The sequence below is a fragment of the Rhinolophus hipposideros genome (genome assembly GCF_964194185.1).
Source record: "Rhinolophus hipposideros genome assembly, chromosome: 20".
Taxonomy (NCBI): Eukaryota; Metazoa; Chordata; class Mammalia; order Chiroptera; family Rhinolophidae; genus Rhinolophus; species Rhinolophus hipposideros.
The window spans coordinates 10357663-10377488 of NC_138066.1; the positions used below are offsets into that span (position 1 = coordinate 10357663).

Genomic DNA, 19826 nt, shown 5'->3' on the forward strand with positions numbered 1-19826 from the left:
CACCCAGTACTGTACTAGGCATTGGGAAACACAATGAATAAGATAGTAGACTAAGGCTTACGTTACCGAGTATTGAAGGCAAGGAATAGTGGTAAGGGTTGTAAAGAAAATAAAACAAGATGGTGTGATATAGAGTATTTGGGGAAACACTTTAGATTGGGATATTAACGAAGGCCTTCCTAAAAGGTGACATTTTAGCTGATGAGAAGAACCTATCCAGCTATCTGGGAAAGGAGTGTTCCTGGTGGAGGCAACGGCAAGTGCAAAGGCTTTCTTCCACTTTCGTATTTGACACAGTGGCAGGAGTCTTCCAAAATTGTTTCCACAAATATGTCCTCGCGGCTCTGGCTTGCCGAACTTCCTACTCGAAAATGTCGGTAGCTACAGACTAATACGGCGAGAATCCTCACTCTCCGCGTCCTCATCTCCCACTCTCCAATTGCTTCTGCCCGTCGGCGAATTGCTTGCCCTTACTTGTCATGGCCACTCTCAGACTTTGTGCCAGAAGCCTCGCGGGGGTTGCTGGGATTGGGATTTTCCCTTCCCATGTGCTTCGACTGGCGCTAAAAGTTTTAAGCTCAAAAGTCCAGAGCCACCATCCTGGGTGCAGGTAGCCGGTGGGCCCCGGGGGTTCACCTGGATTCCGGCCTCGGAGCGTGCTTCCCAGAACGGTGATACGCTCCCCTGAGGTTCGGGTAAGCTCTTGACCGAGCCTGATGAGTCTTTTCTGAGACGTGAGCTCACGGCTCCGTTTATTTTCAGCTACGGAGAATAATGGGGACTGGGGGGTTGGGCACTGGGGACTTGGCGATTTAGGGGGGCGGGATGGAAAAGCTTGGCTGGTGGCACCAACATGGGAATGCAATGTTAGGAAGCCTGGGTATAGATAATGGGGATGTTAGGACCAGCAGAACTGAACGCCTGGGCCAGAGGAGTGGGACTTTGGGGAACTTTCAGCAGGCCTCAGGGGTTCTTCCCCACCCACCCACACCCATCCCAGTGCTGAGGGTGAGGAATCCTGAAATAAGCTGCACGAAAGGTCTGAGACTTTCGGATCTCGGAATTTTGGAAACTCAAGGCTTGAGATTTTAGAGCCCATGTCGTATCCTGGTGGAATCTCGGCCTCCATTCCGAAATGATTATTCGGGGTGATCTGGGAAGCCCACGCTCCTAAGGTCACATAACTTTCGGACCTTTGTCCTTCCTGGAGTAATCTTTCCAACCGGCCACCGGCTCCGCTGGATGGAGAGAGTCCAATTAAATACTGTCAGTCGTGGAAGTGGGAAGTGCTAAACGAGAGGTTTGCCCGTGAAACCGTGGAGGGTTATCCTAGTCTGGGAGACCCCAGAGCCCTGTTATTGTTTGGCTCTGCATTTACATTTCTGCCACTTGCAGTACCATTTCCGGTTTCTTCGGAGCAGCTCATATTCACGCGATGAGAGGGAAGTAGAAAGAGAACATGTCTTTCAGACCGGTTCCTGTTACTTGCGGAGGGGAGGCCGATAACCCCCTCCTCTACCTTTTTTTTTTTTTTCTTCCTGGACTGCTTAGTTACGGCTTTTGGAAAGGAAGGGGATCTTTGTTTTGATGCAAACCTCAAAACCTCCCCCTCTTCGAATGGTGTGCTCCACCCCGGGCGACTGCAATCTAGGGGGAAGCTACCATTGCGTGGGACGGGTTTTAAAAAAAGTGCAGAGGACAAACCCTCGGTATTTTCGTGAATGGGTACATTTGAGAATTAAACGATGAAAGAGTGTGACGACGGGTCGTCTGTTTCTGGCAGACTAACAACTTGTATCCGGCTTTGGGTTAAGCCATTCCAATTTCGGACGCAGACTGAACGTCGTGAAAGCGGAAAGGGCGGGCCCTAGGGCCCCGAGACCCTACGTTCAGTCCCGGGTGCTGACTAGTGGCCTGTGGGAGGCGGCGGAACTCGCCCGAAGTCGAATGACTGCTTAGCAGTTTCTTCCGTATTTTCATCACTTAGGGCGCGGTCATTTTATTCTACAGTCACTTACTTACACGCACCTGCCGAGAACCAGACCTACGTGCTTATGTTTTTCCTAAGTTGAGGTCGCATTTATGCCCACTGCAATTGGAGGGGTTTTGGCCACTAACCACTCTAACCTTTCAAGATACAGAACAGTTTCATCAGCCCAGGAAAGTTTCTCATGCCTTTTCCCAGTCTATCTCTGACCCCCACCTTTATTTTTATGTCACCATGGGTTAGTTTTGCCTGTTGGAGAACTTAATACAAATGGAATCATACAGCATATACTCCTTTGTATCAGGCTGCTTCTTCAGCATGATGTTTGTGAAATTCAACCATGTTATTTATTGCATGTATTGGTGTATCAGTATTTTTCTCCTTTTCATTTTGTGTATTACAAATACATTTTGTGTATTTGTAGATTAATTAACCATTGATTGTTTATTCATTGTCCTTTTGGTGGCCGTTTGAGTTTCTCGGTTGGTATTTAGAATAAAGCTACTATTAACATTCTTTTTGTGGTCATAGGTTTTTGTGTTTCTTGGGTAAATACTTGGAATTGCTAGGTCAAGAAAGTAGAGAATAGATCTCTATATTTTGACTTGATTTAAAAAAATTCTAATTTTCAAAGTGGTTGTACCATTAACTGTTGAACAGTCTCTGTGTGCTTATTGGCCATTCCTATGTTATGTGAACTGGCTCTTCAAGATTTTTCCCCATTTTTAAAAATGATTTATTTGCTTTTTTTTTTTCTTAATTTGTTGAGTTGTAGGAATTATTTGTATATTCTGGATAGGGATATCTTTTGTCTGATACATGTGTTTTCTCTTGACCTGTGAATTGCCTAGAGGAGCAGAAGATTCATCTTTTTTCCTTTAATGGTTTACTATGACCTGTTTGGGAAATATTACCCTAAGGTCATGAAGATACTTTTGTACGTTTTCTCATATTTTCTTCTAGAACCTTTATTGTTTTCGGTTTTACACTCAGGTCAGTGAGCCATAACTAATTAAAAATCTTTTTTTCATGATGTAAGGTGGGGGGGTCACGATTCTGTTTTATTTATTTATTTTTAATGGGATTCTTTTTTTTTTTTTTTTAATTGGGGAAGGGGAACAGGACTTTATTGGGAAACAGTGCGTACTTCCAGGACTTTTTTCCAAGTCAAGTTGTTGTCCTTTCAATCTTAGTTGTAGACGGTTATTTTTGTTTTTTCCTATATGGATATACAGTTTTAGTTCCACTTGTTGAAATAGCCTTCCTTTCCCACTGAATTGCTTTTAATTGGAGTGCTTGGTCCATTTACATTTAATGCAATTGTGAGGTTTGGGTTTAAGTCTGCTGTATCTCAGTGTTATTTTCTATCTCCTTTGTTCTTCTCTTCAAACACTTGAGGGGAAAAACAATAACAAGTGTACACAAATTCAAACTATAGAGGAGGTAACATTGTCCAACTCGTTTTGTGAGACCAGCACAATCCTGATAACAAAACCAGACAAAACCATTTACAAGAAAAGAAAATTTGGACCACTATTAGCATATATGTGCAAAAATCTGACAAATTTTAGCAAATCAGACCTGGTAATATGTAAAAATGATAGATACATTCTGACCAAGTAGAGTTTATCCCAGACTACAATGTTGATTTAACATTTAAAAATCAGTGTAATTTACCACATTAACAGATTAAGGTATAAAAATCCTATGATTTCAACAGATGCATAAAAAGCAGTTGACAATAAACAACAGCTATTCATGATTTTTTTTGAAAAAGAAAACCCAACCTCCTAGCTAACTAGGAAAAGGAAACTTCCCCAGTCTGATAAAGGGCACACCCCTAATCAAGTTACCATTAGCTATATATGTAATATTGACAAACTGAGTGCTTTTTCTCTAAGATCAGGAATTAGAAAAGGAGTTGACTCTCACCACTTCAGGATTATACTGACAGTATTAACCAGGCAAGAAAAAGAAATAAACATAATGATTGGAAAGGAAGAAATCTTTTATTCACAGATGGTGTGATTGTGTGCACACACAAAAAGCTAATAGAAAATCCATTTTAAAACTATCAAAACTAATATGTGATTATAGCAAGGTCACAGGTTTCAGGGGCAGCATACATAAATTATATTTTTATATAATAGCAACAATTGAATCTGAGCTCAGAAAATGAATTTTAAAAACAATGCCTTTTATAATAGCTCCCAAAAACATGGCCTACTCAGGTAATTTAACAAAAGATGGACAAGAGCTCTATATTGAAAACTACAAAATACTGCTGAGAATTTAAGGAAGATTTAAATAATAAAGAGAAGTACTGTGTTCATGGGTTGGATCACTCAATGGTGTTAAGATGTCAGTACTCTCCAAAATTATTTTGTTCAATCCCAGTCAAAATTCTAGCAGGTTTTTTGTAGAAATTCACAAGCTGATTCTAAAATGAAAGTAGTACAAAGTTGGAGGTCTTAAAGTACTTGTCTTAAAGATTACTGTAGTTTCTTTTTTGTTTCTCAGTTTAGTTGTGTAGGACACAACTCCCTGGCCCATGCTGGTATTATGAGCCTTGCACTCCCCCTGGCTGAGGCAGTTGGTCAGCTGCTCACGATGGCTGCCGGCCACTCATACTGGCCATTGGCTGCTCATGGCACACACGGTAGCACTCAGCAGCCGGTGGAAGCTTAAACCAAGCTCTGGCTACTCACGGCAGCCCAGCTCTAGGGAGAACTGTTGTTCACAGTCTTAGCTGTAGAGGACGCAGCTCACTGGCCCATGTGGGAATTGAACCTGCGACCACCTGAGCCACAGGGCAGGCCCCAAAGTGAATCTGTGGGGAAAGAGGTTGTTTTCTTTTACAGATTTTTTTTTTTTTTGGAAAAATACAAGTACAAGAATGACACAACACTCACATCCCCACCAAATACAACATTTTGTCTTATTTGTGTCCATATTTTAATTACACAACTAATGTATGGCTACCATCATTTTTCTATGTTAATAAAGCTAAAGCCCCCTTTGACTATACACCCCCAGCCCCATAAGCATGTGTATCCCCACTCTGAGACCGTCATTAGCATAGTTTTGTATGTTTTTATTCTTGCCTGTTTTTCATATTTTACATACATGTTTATAAACAACTGGTTATTTTGTGTTTTGTTCATTTGTTTTTTAGGAAGGCGCAGTTCACAGTGGCCCATGCGGGTATCGAACCAGCAACCTTGGTGTTATTACCATGTTTCCCCAAAAATAATACTGGGTCTTATATTAATTTTTGCTCCGAAAGATGCATTAGAGCATATTTTCAGGGGATGTCTTATTTTTTTCATGTACAACAATCTATACATTTATTCAAATACAGTCATGTCATCTTCTGGAAATTGTCATAATGTACTAAATGGCTGATGATCTTAACTGGGACTTATTTTCGGGGAAACACGGTAGCACCACACTCTAACCAGTTGAGCTAACCAGTCATCCCCAACAACTCATTATTTTGTATTTTCAATTTACATAAACTATTTAAATTACAGTGCTTTGTCTTTTCCCTACAAATTGTATATTTCACTCAACATGTTTCTGACCTATATCAGGTTACACATATACAGATAAATTCATTTCCTTAAACTGTTGTAGTAAATTTCTTTTGTGAGTAAAGTATACGAGGTCAGACAGTTAAGTTTGTGAACTCATCCTAGAAAAAGTGCTGCATACCTACCTCATTGCTGAATATCACTATGGTCACCTTCAAAATACTCCCCTTGAGAAGCTGTACACCGACACCAGCTCCTAGTCCACCCTTCAAAGCAATTTTGGTACTTTTTCTGGAATGACCATCAGAGCTCTCATCGTATTACGCTTGATGTCCTGAATGTCATCAAAATGTCTTCTTTTCAATATTTCTGTTATTTTTGGGTAAAGAAAGGTCATTGGGGGCCAGATCAGGTGAGTAGAAAGGGTTTTCCAATACAGTTATTCGTTTAGTGGCTAAACACTCTCTCATAGACAGTGCCGTGTGAACTGGCACATTGTCGTGATGCAAGCGCCATGAATTTGTTGGCGAAAAGTTCAGGTCATCTATTTCACTCAGCCTTTTCAGCACCTCCAAATGGTAAACTTGCTTAACTGTCCAGTTGGTACAAATTCATAATGAATAATCCCTCTGATATCAAAAGGTTAGCAACATTGTTACAATAAGTTCTCGAATGTAACTGTCAGACCTCATGCAACATTTAATTTCACCATTCCCTACTTATGGATAGTAGTTGTTTCCTACCGTCTGCCATTAGGAACAACACTAACATGAACTTTTTTTTTTCCCCTTCCGCCTCCCCCCACACACACACCCACTCCGCTTCAAGCCGTTTCTCAGTCTAGTTGTGTAGGACACAGCTCCCTGGCCCATGCTGGTGTTATAAGCTTTGCGCTCCCCGGGGCTGAGGTGACAGTCATCGGTCGGCTGCTCACAGTGGCTCATAGCAGTTCTGGCGGGCTGTGGCCGCTCATGGCAGCACACAGCAGCCCACGCCTACCTCCAGCTGTCACCACAGCCCAGCTCCCGGGGAGAGCTGTTGTTCACAATTTTAGCTGTAGAGGGCGCAGATCATTGGCCCATGTGGGAATCGAACTCTCGACCTCTGTTGGGAGCATGGCGCTCCAACCACCTGATATACCAGGCCGGTCCCCACATGAACGTTTTGGTGCAAGACTCCTGCTGCCCCCATGCAACCATTTTTCTTGGGACTTTACCTAGAAGTGGTTTTGCCGAGTAGCAAGGGGGGTGTGTGTGTGTTCGTTTTTACCAGACACTGCCTTAGTATTATGAGGCATAAGTTTTCCAGAATCTTTTTTTTGTTTGTTTTCCCCAATCAAATACCATTGAGCCAAAAAAATTTTTTTTACACCAGATGCCTGGTGAAGCCACAGGAGCATAATTATTTAGAACTTGGGTGTGGCCTCAGACTGCACTGGTTCCAATCCCTGGCCCTACTCCTTGGGAGCTTTCTGAGCCTGGTAAGTGACTTAATTCCTATAATGGTGATAATACCTACCTTCCTGGCTTTTTGAGAGGATTAATGAGATAAGCCACTGAAAGCAGTGGGCCCCATAGGGTTTAAGCGGCAGCCATTGTTATGATAGTTGTCTGGCCAGCTCCTCCTTGGAGTCCCAACAGAGTTAATAGCCTTCCCACTGGGACTGCCTGTGTAAACATCCTGCCTCCCCAACCTTTTGGAAGGTCTGGTTCAGTTTCTTACGGAGATTTATAGTATCCTGGCCCCATAATGCTCATACCCATGGAAAGTACCTTCTCTGAAAAGGTTTCCTAGTGGTGACTGCCTGCATTTTTGAGAAAGAAGTATTGCAAGTTTAGTTGCTACCAAGGACTGAGGGAGGGAGGCCACCTATGTCCATGGGGCTGTCTTGCTACCAGTGGGATTGACACCGTGGGCCAACCATCCCAGGACAGACCCTGCTGGTCTGTTTACTGAACAGAGTTCCCTGAAGGAGGTGAACCAGCTTTAATGGGGCAGTACCACAAAAGCCTCATTCACTCACAATCACAAAGTTCTCGCTCTAGGATAATATAGAACAAATAAAATAGAATGATTATATAAACAAACAAAAGTTAACCTCTTATTATGTGCCAGGCACTTTTCTCAGCTGTTTACATTTCCCATAAGTAAGAGTACTGTTTGAGAGCAAAGGACACTAAGGCACATAAAGGTTAAGTAACCTCCCAGAGTTACACAGCTATTAGGTGGTAAGCCTAGGTAGGACGCTAAGCCTGTCTGCCTCTAGAGCCCATGCACCTACAGCTGCCCATGTTTCCCATCCCGAGTGCTTTGCACTAAAAACACAAAGATGAGTGAAACTCAGTTACTGTAAGGAAGGAAGCCAAAAAGTTAGGCTGTTGAGATAGGTCCGGTTACAATAAATAGTATGTCAAACCCCTAGGGCTTTTGACTTCTGAATCCCCTCCCCATTCACTTGAGCTCCCTTACATAAAAGTCTCCAAGTTCTTTTGATCATCAATGTAGGGGAACTCTGGTCTTCTCACCCCCTCCCCACACCAAGGCAAATGTTTGGGATCATTCCTCTGCTTCTCCCTGTTAGCATTGGGAATTCTGATAAATGGCCCTTTGCCAGCCTCTCAGTTGGATGACTTTATCAGCTAAAATCTGCACCTCCAGCTTTAACTGATTACGAAAGAGAGAGCTCTGCAGAGTTGTCTGATATGAGCATCATAGTCCTAGATGTTTGAATGGTCATTTTTAGTAAAAGCTCATTCACTCCCCTAAGTGTATTGTGTGCTAGGTCACTTAACCTCTCTGAAACTCAGCTTTCTCTCCTGTCAAGTGTCAGCTGTGGACAAACAAGATAATGCTTGAAAGGATTTTGCAAACTAATTAACATAAGAAAGAGCCCTATATCAACCTAAAGGTAGAGGTAAAGTTAGGGGAGATTAGAAAAGAGCCCATCCATACCCTACAAAATCGTTACATTATTGATTACATTCCCCAAATTGACGTGTATCCCCGTGGCAATCTTGTGGTTACTGACGGTGCTTTCTAATCCCCTCACCTTCCCTGTTATCAACACCACCCCTCTCCCATCTAGCAACCCTCAATTTTTCCTCTATGTCTCTGAGACTGTTTCTGATTGGTTCATTCATTTATTCTTTTCTTTAGATTCCACATATAAGTGAGATCATATGGTATTTGTCTTTCTCTGTCTGATTTATTTCACTTAACATAATGTTCTCACTTCAGGGATGATGTAGATGCCTGATCACTGCACTGTACACCTGAAGCTGAATAATGAATGTGAACTACAATTTTATATATATATATATATATGTATGTATGTAGTTACAAGAAGTGAAGTACAGCATTAGGAATAGAGGCAGTGGAAATGTAATGGCTGTATGCGATGTCAGAGGGGTAGTAGATGGGGGAGGGGTTATCACTGTGAGGGATATAAATGATAAATGTTTAACTATTACATTGTTTTGTACACCTGAAACTAATTTAAAAAATATTTTGGGAAAAAAGAAAAAGAAAAGAGCCCAGAACTGTCTAGTAATAGCTGCTTGCTGGGGGGATGTTTGTCAGTGCTGGGCAAGACAGAAAAGTGTAATTTGCAGCATGTGTGTTTCTTAAGCAAAGCTGATGACAAACTTGGCATCAAGAAAGATGATGAAGCCATTTGAAAGCTGGTCTAGAAGGTGAGATGACAGCAGCGAAGCCTAGTGCCAGGGCCCTGGCCTGGACTGGGGCCACCCCACCCTTCTAGAGGCCCTCCTTGCTCCTTTGACTACTCACAACCTGCTCACAGCCTGAGCACAACAATTGACTTATTTACCAGTCAGGGAGCCCAACCACATGCAAGGCATTATGCTAATACCATGATGAACCAGGCATAACTTCAGTGTCCAGATGAAGTTTATATTCAACTAGAGGAAATATGAACTGAACAAGAAAAGGTATCAGACAGTGTAAGTACCATGAGAATTAGGGTGACAGGGTTTGGCTGGCAATCTTTGAGTGATCTGGGGAAACATCCCTGAGGAGGTGTGGCATTTAAGATGAGGTCTCTGAGAAAGCCTACCCTGCACTGATGGCAGGGCCAGCGTTCCCAGTAGAGGGTACCACCAGTTGAGTCAACTGGTGAGTGCGTGAAGGGTAGCCAGTATAGCTTGAGAATCAGGGAAGGAAGAGACTGCAAGGAGACCAGATCAAAGAGGCAGGCAAGGGATTGGTCATGAGGGATTTGTAAGCCCGTGTGAGAGAGGATACAGTGGTTCTTCAGGAAGCTTTGTGATAAAGGGGATCAGGTGGGCAATGTGGGGGTCAAGGTAGGTATCTTCCCCCAGATGGAGAGAGTGAACTGAAAGTTAATCCATCCTTATTACCAGGAAGAAGAGGAGAAGTAAGGTACACTTCAGGAAGGCTTGTGGATTCAGTGGTGGAAAGGTTGGAAGTCCCTCCCTGATTATCTTTTTTTCTCGATGAAGTGTGTGGTGAAGGGTAGGGCAGGAGCAACCCTACTCCTCAGCAAGTCAAGGGACCCCCTGTGTATGGTTACCAGATCCTGGTATGGTTTTGGAGGGAGCCCCCCTGCCTATGTTCTGGGTGACTTGAGGTTGATTGTGTCTTATGCTGGATCTTCACTTCCCCCCGCCCCCACAGCAGCCACACTTCCAGGGAGCTGCAATGGAGGTACCACAGTCAGAACTCAGCGTGGAGCCCCCTCTGAGTCAGGAGACATTTTCAGACTTGTGGAAACTGTGAGTGGAATTCTCTTTGAAGGGGCAGGTTCACTGCTCAGCTACTAATAACCATTGCCCCACCCCATTCCCCTACCCCCTAGTAGAGGCCTATAGGAAGCAAAAACGAGTACTGACTTTTTGCTCTTGTCTTTCAGACTTCCTGAAAACAATGTTCTGGTAAGGACTGGGGGTAGGAAGGGATCAGGGACTATAGAGCCAGGAACGGGGAACCTGGCCCTCTGACTCTTATTTCTCCCATTCACAGACCCCTGACGTTTCCCTGGCAGACTTCGTGAATTGGCTGGATGGAGGTCCAGATGAAGCCCCCACTGTGCCAGCAACTCCTGGACCAGCAGCTGCCACCCCTGCACCAGCCACCTCCTCGGCACCAGCCAACTCCTGGCCTTTGTCATCCTTTGTCCCTTCCCAGAACACCTACCCTGGCAACTATGGTTTCCAGTTAGGGTTCCTGAATTCTGGGACAGCCAAGTCTGTCACCTGCACGGTGAGTGGCCCTGAGGGGCTGGCTTCCGTTTGACAGTACGATAACTGATCATATCCCGCTGGGTTTTTTTGGTCAGGACAGTGGAATTTCTCTCAGCCTTTTTCTTCTTGTCTTTCTACATTTTACCTGTTTGGTCTGTGACCTTTGACCTGTCCCAAAATTGAATTGTCCCAAAATTGAATTGAATTCCCTGAAGGAATTTCTCTCAGCCTTTTTCTTCTTGTCTTTCTACATTTTACCTGTTTGGTCTGTGACCTTTGACCTGTCCCAAAATTGAATTGGACTTTCATCATACTCTCAGCATCTCTCATGGGGCCGTACAACTTTTTTTCTTTTTTCTTCACTCGCACTCATTCCTTACCTTTTACAAATAAGCTTCTGGGATGTAGACACACAACTCTGCTATCTCTGGCTATGCTCCCCACACCGTACATGGTTTCCAGTTCATACTTCAGCAATATTTGTTCGTTTGATCCCCGGGGTACTTGTTGTCCCCTGCCCTTCCATTTATTCTTTCTCTTTTTCCTACAGTACTCCCCTACCCTCAATAAGCTGTTTTGCCAGCTGGCAAAGACCTGCCCCGTGCAGCTGTGGGTCAGCTCCCCACCCCCAGTTGGCACCCGTGTCCGAGCCATGGCCATCTACAAGAAGTCAGAGTATATGACGGAGGTTGTGAGGCGCTGCCCCCACCATGAGCGCTGCTCTGACTATAGCGATGGTAAGCACTAAGGGACTATAGGTGGGACAGGGCTGGTGCCCAGAGTCCCCAAGCCTCCGATGATACCTCCTTCATTGCTCTTAGGTCTGGCCCCTCCTCAGCATCTTATCCGAGTGGAAGGAAATTTGCATGCGGAGTATTTGGACGACAAACACACTTTCCGACATAGTGTGGTGGTGCCCTACGAGCCACCCGAGGTCTGGTTTGGCAACTGGGGGCTAGAGGGGGTTTTCAGTGGCCATCCAGGTGGGAGATAGGGGAGCTTTCTCCTTCATATTTAACCTTTCCACAACACTGTAAGGTGTGCAGAGCAACTTATCTCCATTCCACAGTTGAAACTGCCGCTTCCAGGGGCTACCGGCCTCCCCAGGGCTGGGTGGCCTCACCTTAGGATGCTCTTCTCTCCCAGGTGGGCTCCGACTGTACCACCATCCACTACAACTTCATGTGTAACAGCTCCTGTATGGGGGGTATGAACCGGCGGCCTATCCTCACCATCATCACACTAGAAGACTCCAGGTAGGTACCCCCACACAACCCTTCACGCTGGCATGCTGCTCCCTAGCCTCTGCCTGTCTCTGTACCCTGGGCCCTGGCCCTTGACCATTTCCTCCCATACTACCAGCCACCCTTCCCTCTCCTATCCCCATATGTAGAACTTCCTCTGCTGCTCCCTCCCAGTTTTCTTTTCTCTGGCCTTTTGACCTCTCTTACCTGTGGCTTCTCTTCCATATGCCTTGAGCTGGAGCTTAGGCTTCACATAAGATGAAGGTGGTTAGGAGTAGGTAGGGCCTCATTTATAGGAGACCAGAGGTGGTCCCCACCTTTCTTACTGCCTCCTGCTTCCCTCTTCTTACCTGGGTAGTGGTAATCTGCTGGGACGAAACAGCTTCGAGGTGCGTGTTTGTGCCTGTCCGGGGAGAGACCGGCGTACAGAGGAAGAAAATTTCCGCAAGAAGGGGGAGCCTTGTCCCAAGCAGCCCCCTGGGAGCACTAAGCGAGGTAAGCAGGCAGGACAAGCGGAAGTGGAGGAGGTGAAAAGGGTGCAGTTCTGCCCCAAATTCACTCTTCTCACCTTTCCTTACCTCTCTCCCAGCACTGCCCACCAACACCAGCTCCTCTCCTCCACCAAAGAAACCACTGGATGGAGAATATTTCACCCTTCAGGTACCAAGTCTGGGAGAGACAGATATGCGGTCTCTTGCCCCTGCTCAGTGCGATTGGATAGGGAAGAAAAGAGGTAAATGTAGCAAATATGAAGTTAGGCCCAGACTCTTATGATTCACTTTCAAAATGCTATTTTCTTCCGGGCTGCTCTCCCTACAATTAGGGCATTTGCCACCGGGGTGCAGTAGTGCTTAGAGACAATGGCTCCCAGTTGTGCCTAATTTCAGAATGCCAGCTTGTACCATAACCTACATTCGAAAGGGTCATCTTTCAAAAGAAAATTGTTAAAGAACATGAAAATGGTTCTGTGACTTTGCATAATACTTCTTTATCCCCCTTCTCACCACCTCAGATCCGTGGGCGTGAACGCTTCGAGATGTTTCGAGAACTGAATGAGGCCTTGGAGCTAAAGGATGCCCAGGCTGGAAAGGAGTCAGAGGGAAGCAGGGCTCACTCCAGGTGAGTGACCTAGGTCCCCTCCCAGCCCCACTTCCCTGCCTTGCTATGTTGGAAAGCCTGGGATTCCATTCTGATCCTACCTTCAAGGTAAAGGGTAACTGATGCCCCTCCCGTTGGATCCTGGCCCTGCCTGAACATTCTTTAGTCTTCCTCCAGTTGTATCATACAACTATTTTCCAGCTTTGGGGTTAGCCACAAACCCCCGATATGAGTATGGATAATTCTTGGCCATAACCTCTAGTTCAGAGCTGGGGTTAGATCTTCAGCCCTGCCAAGTACTATTGAGTCCTATGTGACCTTATTACTCCCCCTCTCAAGCTCAGTTTATTCATTTGTCAAATGGAGTAAATGAAGATTAAAAGATTAATGCACATAAGTACCCCAGGTGCTCAGTAAACATGTCTGCAATTGGTGGTGACCATTTTAACTTAGGCCTCTCAAAGCTTAGATCTAGGAAGAACAGCCCTAGATAACATCATCAGGCTCAGATAACATCATCTCTTCCCCTCCCCCTTCTGTCTCCCCCACAGCCACCTGAAGTCTAAGAAGGGGCAATCTACTTCCCGTCATAAAAAACTCATGCTCAAGAGAGAGGGACCTGACTCAGACTGACATCCCCTGCTTCCTGTCCCCACTGACACCCCCATCCTCATCTACCTTTTGGGGGGCTCGGGAGCTTAAATTTCTGCTTGGTACAGGTGTGCCTCAGAATTCCGTTCGCCTTGGCCTGGGGCTCTGCTAAAGAAGTTGGTCTGCACTGGTGGTTTTTTGGGCAGGTGAGGGGAGCTGGAATGTTTCAACTTAGATTTTAAGGTTTTTACTTTAAAGACCATTTGGGAAAGGTAGGCAAATATTCCTGCATGTAAGGATTAGGTTTTAAATCAGCCATACCCTGGCTTGGAAGCTATCTTAAGTTGTTAAATTTCTTCTAACTACGTAGTCCACATTGATAAAATGCCAACAATCATACCTACCTCACAAGGTTTTTTGTGAGAGTTAATGAAATAATGTATACAAGGCCTGACAATTAAGTTCACAAACTTGTTGAAACAATGTTGCTAGCCTTTTTTGATTGATATCAGAGAGATTATTCATTATGAATTTGTACAAACTGGACAGATAGTTAACCAAGTTTACTATTTGGAAGTGCTAAAAAGGCTGTGTGAAAAGCCTTTTTGGGTTATTCATTATGAATTTGTACCAACTGGACAAACAGTTAACCAAGTTTACTATTTGGAAGTGCTAAAAAGGCTGTGCGAAAAGCCTTTTTGGATTATTCATTATGAATTTGTACCAACTGGACAGTTAACCAAGTTTACTATTTGGAAGTGCTAAAAAGCCTGAGTGAAAAGCCTTTTTTGATTGCTATCAAAGGGATTATTCATTATGAATTTGTACCATTATCAGAGGGATTATTCATTATGAATTTGTACCATTATGAATTTGTAAAAAGGCTGTGTGAAAAAGTTAGACTGGGGCGGCTGGTTAGCTCAGTTGGTTAGAGCGCAAGCTCTTAACAACAAGGTTGCTGGTTCAATTTCCCACATGGGCCAGTGAGCTGAGCCATCCACAACTACATTGAAGACAACCACTTGAGCTGAGCTGCCTGAGCTGAGCTGCCGGTGGGTGGCTGGATGGCTCAGTTGGTTAGAGTGCGAGCTCTTAACAACAAGGTTGCCAGTTGGATTCCCACATGGGAGGATGGGCTGTACCCCCTGCAACTAGATTGAAAATGGTGACTGGACTGGGAGCTGAGCTGTGCCCTCCACAACTAGATTGAGGGACAATGACTTGACTTGGAGCTGATGGGTACTGGAAAAAAACACTCTGTTACCCAATAAAATTTTTTTTAAAAAGTTAGACCTGAACTTTTCTCCAACAATTCGTGGCTCTTGCCCGATGACAATGCACCAGCTTGTACGGCACTGTCTGTGAGGGAGTTTTTAGCCAGTAAACAAATAACTGCTTTGGAACACCCTCCCTAATCACCTAATCTGGCCCCCAATGACTTTTTTCTTTACCTGAAGATAAAGGAAATATTGAAGACATTTTGATGACATTCAGGATATCAAGGGTAATACGACGACAGCTCTGATGGCCATTCCAGAAAAAGAGTTCCAGAATTGCTTTGAAGGGTGGACTAGGCGCTGGCATCATTGCATAGCTTCCCAAGGGGAGTACTTCCAAGGTGACCATAGTGATATTCAGCAATGACTTCCAAGGTGACCATAGTGATATTCAGCAATGAGGTATGTAGCACTTTTTCTAGGATGAGTTCGCGAACTTAATTGTCAGACCTCGTATCTAGGACTCGACACCCTTGGGAGTGCTGGTTCCCTGTCCCTGTTGGTGGTTTCTGTGACTGAGAAGCTGGTTAAGAGGAGGGATTTCCAAGTCCCTTCTCTGTTAGCCTGACCAAATCATGTCTAACCTCTTGGTGACCCTCAGCACCTAAGCGATCGCCCCATCCCACACTCTGGATGATTCCATCCCTGATGTAGGAACTGTATCTACCAAGATCTGTTCAACTTCCCCCGGATGCTCAGGGTCAATTTCCTTTGCAATCTGAAAGGCACATCTGTATTCCTTACCCGCACCCCTTCTCTTCCCTTTTTATATTGCATTTTTGTATTGTTTTCTTACTTTACAATAAAATTTTACTACTACCTGTGTATCTTAGGGGTGTGTGCCAGTGCAGGCTGCCTAGGGCCTGCAATGCAGGGGAGCGTTAAGAAGGAGACATTGGGAGGCAGCCACCTGAATCTCCAGGGAATGTGGGCTGAGGGTGCCCAATACCCGGGTTCCGGGAGCAGAACAAAAGCTGGAGACTGGGTCAGTCTGCAGGCTGCATGACAACAAGGGAGGGGGTGATTCCATTCATAACTCTGGAACCAACTGTCCCTCCTCCCCTCCTGCCAGGGCTGGCACAAGGTTCTGTCCTGCCCCTGCTTCTAGGATTGGGCTACTGTGCCCTTGTCAGCTTCTCACCGAGGATTATGGGATTTAAATGTCTGATTTAGCAGGCTTGAGCCTCTGGGGTAGCCATCTGCTCCACAGGAAAGGGACAGGATACCTGGGTTCCCCAGGGAAAATAGGGTGGGTATTACTGGATGAGGAGCGAGAACAAGAGGAGGCCTGCCAGCAGAGGTCCCTGGGAAGTGGGGGCGGCTAAGGTGAGGGCTAGGATGTGGGGCTGGGGCCTTCCCAGCATCCCTTCATCCTGGGCTTCATGCCAGGCAGTTGAATGAATCGAAGCTTTAAACTCTGCCAGGAAAACCTTTCAAAGGGCTTCTTGGGGTAGGGAAGAGAGGTTGGGGCGCTCAGCACTGCCCACCCCCCATCCTGTTCCTCAGTGCTGTTGGCTCCCAGGGAGAGGGGCTGGGAGCAAGCTCTCCCCATCACCCACTGCTGCCTAAGCCAATGTTTAGGGAGGTGTCCAGACAGTGGGGACAGGGCTTTCCTGCCTCCTCCCCGGGGACGGAGGGAGAAGTGCTAAGGTTCAGAGGAGTTTTTGGGCCATTGTCCTCTCAGCCTACCAACCAGGCTTAAAATGCCAGTGGGAGTCCCTTGCCCTGAGGATCCCAAATGGCTATGAAACCACCAGCCTCTGGGGCCTCAAAACCACCTTTTTTCTTTCTGAAGAATGCCATCACTCCTAGGAAACCCAGAACCACCTCTTTCAGAGACCTTTAACTTCACCATCTTTCCCCACCAGGCTCTTGGCAAACCAGAGCTCTTGCAACTTATTCCCTCTCCTGTAGACAGTCACCTTGAAGCTCCTTTTCTGACCAGCATCCAGCACCACTTACTCTCACATTTCCCTAGATTGTGTCCCGACTTTCATTTCTGCTGTACTCCAGAAAGCAGATCCATTCTGGCTCTGCTGACCCCTTTGTGAACTGATAAGTTTTCTAAATTATTCCATAATTTAGGTTACTAGCCTGAGAACTATGAGACCTGGGTTTTCAGGCCAGCTCTGCTATGAGCTGTGTGACTTTTAATGAGTCTTTAACCTCTCTGGTCCCACCTGCTCACTTCCCTCTGGTGTGTTGAATCATCTACCCATCTAGTCAGCAGATATTCACTAGTACCTTACTCTGTGCTCACCACTGTTTAAGCCCTGGGGCACATAGCAGACTTGTTTCCTCCCCTCAAACTTAGAGAGCCCAAGCCCTGCCCAATCAAGGTATAGAATAATTTAGAAAACTTAATCTCCCTAATTTCAGGAACTCAGGATCTCCAAATCTATGAGACCCACAAAAAGTTCTCTGAGGAAAATGTATAGCCATAAAAGCTTTCATTATTTTTTTTTAAAGGAGCCTAGCATGCATCCTAAAACCTAAAAATACAGATTATTGAAACAAAGCAAACTTGGTTGAAAGGATAAATCCAAAAGCAAGGGCTTAAAAAAAATTCAAGCACTTGATGGGAAAAGAAGAGCAAGGACCAAATGTTATTTAAACTATCTTGGGCCATAAGAGAAGACTGAAATTGCTAATTTGTATACAATAATTGTGGTTTCATTAATATTAAAACCTGATAAAGATACTGAAACAACTAGAAGTCAATTATATAGATGCAGTATCTCAAAATAGTACCAGAAATACATTGATGAATCAAAAAAAAAGAATATTAACACTATAGCCAAGTAGGGTTTTTTTCCAGGAGCACAAAGTTGATTTAATAGAGAATCTATCAACATAATTCATTACCTTAACAAATTAAGGAAGAGAAATATGATCATATCAACAGATGCTGAAAGGAATTTGATTAAATTTCAGCAGGCATTCTTTTAAAGAAATTTAATTAAAACAGTAATGGAATACCAATAAGTATCTTACCGGTTAAACACTAAGGTAATTTCAATTAAAATCAAGAACTAAACAAGGATGACTACTAATGATGGTTTTAGAGCATTCAAGAGGATAAACACTGGTTAAAATATCTACCTTTTAGATCATGATGTGCCTAAAAACTTGACATAATAGAGATCTGATGGAATTAAGATAATTTAGTAGGGGAAATTAATGATAGAGAACCATTTTTACCTTATAGCAAAAGGACTGAGAAATGAAAAAATATATTCCATTCAAAATAAAAGCAATAAAATATTTGGGAATACGTTTAATAAGAGTGGCACACACAAAAAATGGCACAGGACCTACATGAAGAAACCTATGAAACCTTAGTTAAGGACATAAAACCAGGCTCCAAACAAAAGGAAAGATACCATGTTCTTACGTGGGAAAACTTAATATCCTAAAAAAGGTCAATTCTCCTAAAATAAAGACACAAGGCAAATACAGTTAAAATCCAAACAAGTGTTGCTTCTATATGTTCCCAACAATAGCCAATAATTGTTTTAAAAAGAATGGGGGGGAAGATTTACTTGCTTTGTTAGATGTCAGAAAACATACTATAAAATTACTGGAATAGATCAATATGGCTTGGTATTGAATGGTAGACAAACCAGGGGCAGCAAATAGTGAATCAGAAGTAGATCTCAGATAATTTCACATGGCCAAAGTTGGCATTTCAATTCAATGTGAATAAATTATGAATTTTTTAAAAGTAAAGTGAAGCTGACACAACTGGAAAAATAAAATTGGACTCCTAATTTACCACACAAAAATATGCTGGATGAATTAAAGTGAATGTAAAACATTAAAATCTGAAAAATAGTATATTCTAGTGACTAGAACCACAGAAACTACAAAGGAACAACTAAGCATATCGACTCTGAAAACCCAACACACTTTAACAGTAAAAGAAACCACAAATTTAAGAGGCAAACAATCGTTTGTGAATTTTACAATGCAGGAAACAGTTTACAGCTGTCACTGTGCTTTAAGAAATTAATCGAACAGCCCAACAGGAAAAATAGACAGCTATTTAAAAACAATGAATTAGAGCTCTATCGGATGAAGCAGTGACACAAACTTATTGAGGGAAGAAAGTGAGATGCACAAAACTGTATATAATAATTCAATTTTGGTATAGCAGTGACCAAAAGCCAGTGATCGATGTGTGTGTACTCTGCATCCATGATAAAATTGTGTATATATGTATGCATATGTAATAAAGCTGTTTTCAGGGCAAATACTAAGACCAGCTTATTGCAAACAAAATAAGCCCCAAGAAAATAAAAATTAGCTATAAACTCATCCCATATACCACAAGAAACGTATAGACCCATCCATCCCTTTTTCTATGCTTATGTACTTTTCTTTTTACACAAAATTAAGATCATATGGTTGATATTTTGAGATCTACGTCTCTTCTAGTCATTGAAGCCTCTAAGAAAGCTTCCCTTGGAAGCCCCCAACAAAAAGTGGTTGACCACTGAATTTTGTCCTCACCAGCTTCCCTTCCTTGAAGCACATTTAGATCTACCTGGTAGGGTAATTTCTCATGTGTTCCTCACTTCTGTTAAAATGGAGAACTCTTTGAAGGCAGGAACTCTGACTCTTACATAAGTGTCCTCAGTTCCTAGAATGCACATAGTAGGCACTTTATAAGTATAGCTGTACAAAGGGATATAGATTTCCTGTCTCTTGTATTGCCTGATCAAGATAGTATAGGTGAAGGAGTGAACAGCAGAAGTCAAAGCTGGAGAGCAGCTCCCCAAAGCCTGGGTAACTCTGGATCACCCAAATCTACCCTCCACCCCTTTTCCAGGGAACTTCCAAATGCTCAGAAAGGAACCACCCGCACACAGGGC

The 19826-nt window shown here is 43.8% G+C and overlaps 1 protein-coding gene across 2 annotated transcripts; it reads left to right on the forward strand.

The window, feature by feature from the left end:
- The first annotated feature begins 530 nt into the window (after positions 1 to 530).
- On the forward strand, positions 531 to 15778 carry TP53 (tumor protein p53). 2 transcript variants are annotated; one of them, XM_081029744.1, is made up of 11 exons: positions 531 to 695; positions 10177 to 10274; positions 10412 to 10433; positions 10522 to 10761; positions 11293 to 11479; positions 11564 to 11676; positions 11889 to 11998; positions 12345 to 12481; positions 12576 to 12646; positions 12999 to 13105; positions 13636 to 15778. In XM_081029744.1, the coding sequence occupies exons 2-11, from the start codon at positions 10201 to 10203 to the stop codon at positions 13715 to 13717; spliced, it is 1143 nt and encodes a 380-aa protein (XP_080885870.1). In that variant the 5' UTR covers positions 531 to 695; positions 10177 to 10200; the 3' UTR covers positions 13718 to 15778. The 2 variants fall into 2 exon arrangements, with proteins under 2 accessions (XP_080885870.1, XP_080885871.1); XM_081029745.1 differs by lacking the exon at positions 531 to 695 and adding an exon at positions 9909 to 9960.
- Positions 15779 to 19826: the final 4048 nt, after the last annotated feature.

What these genes read in the sequence shown, in the direction of transcription:
- TP53 (XM_081029744.1), top strand. Translation starts at nt 10,201, where the DNA reads ATGGAGGTACCACAGTCAGAACTCAGCGTGGAGCCCCCTCTGAGTCAG. An exon ending in CCCTGGGAGCACTAAGCGAG is followed by an intron (nt 12,482 to 12,575) that starts GTAAGCAGGCAG and finishes CCTCTCTCCCAG; the next exon opens with CACTGCCCACCAACACCAGC. An exon ending in GAGAATATTTCACCCTTCAG is followed by an intron (nt 12,647 to 12,998) that starts GTACCAAGTCTG and finishes TCACCACCTCAG; the next exon opens with ATCCGTGGGCGTGAACGCTT.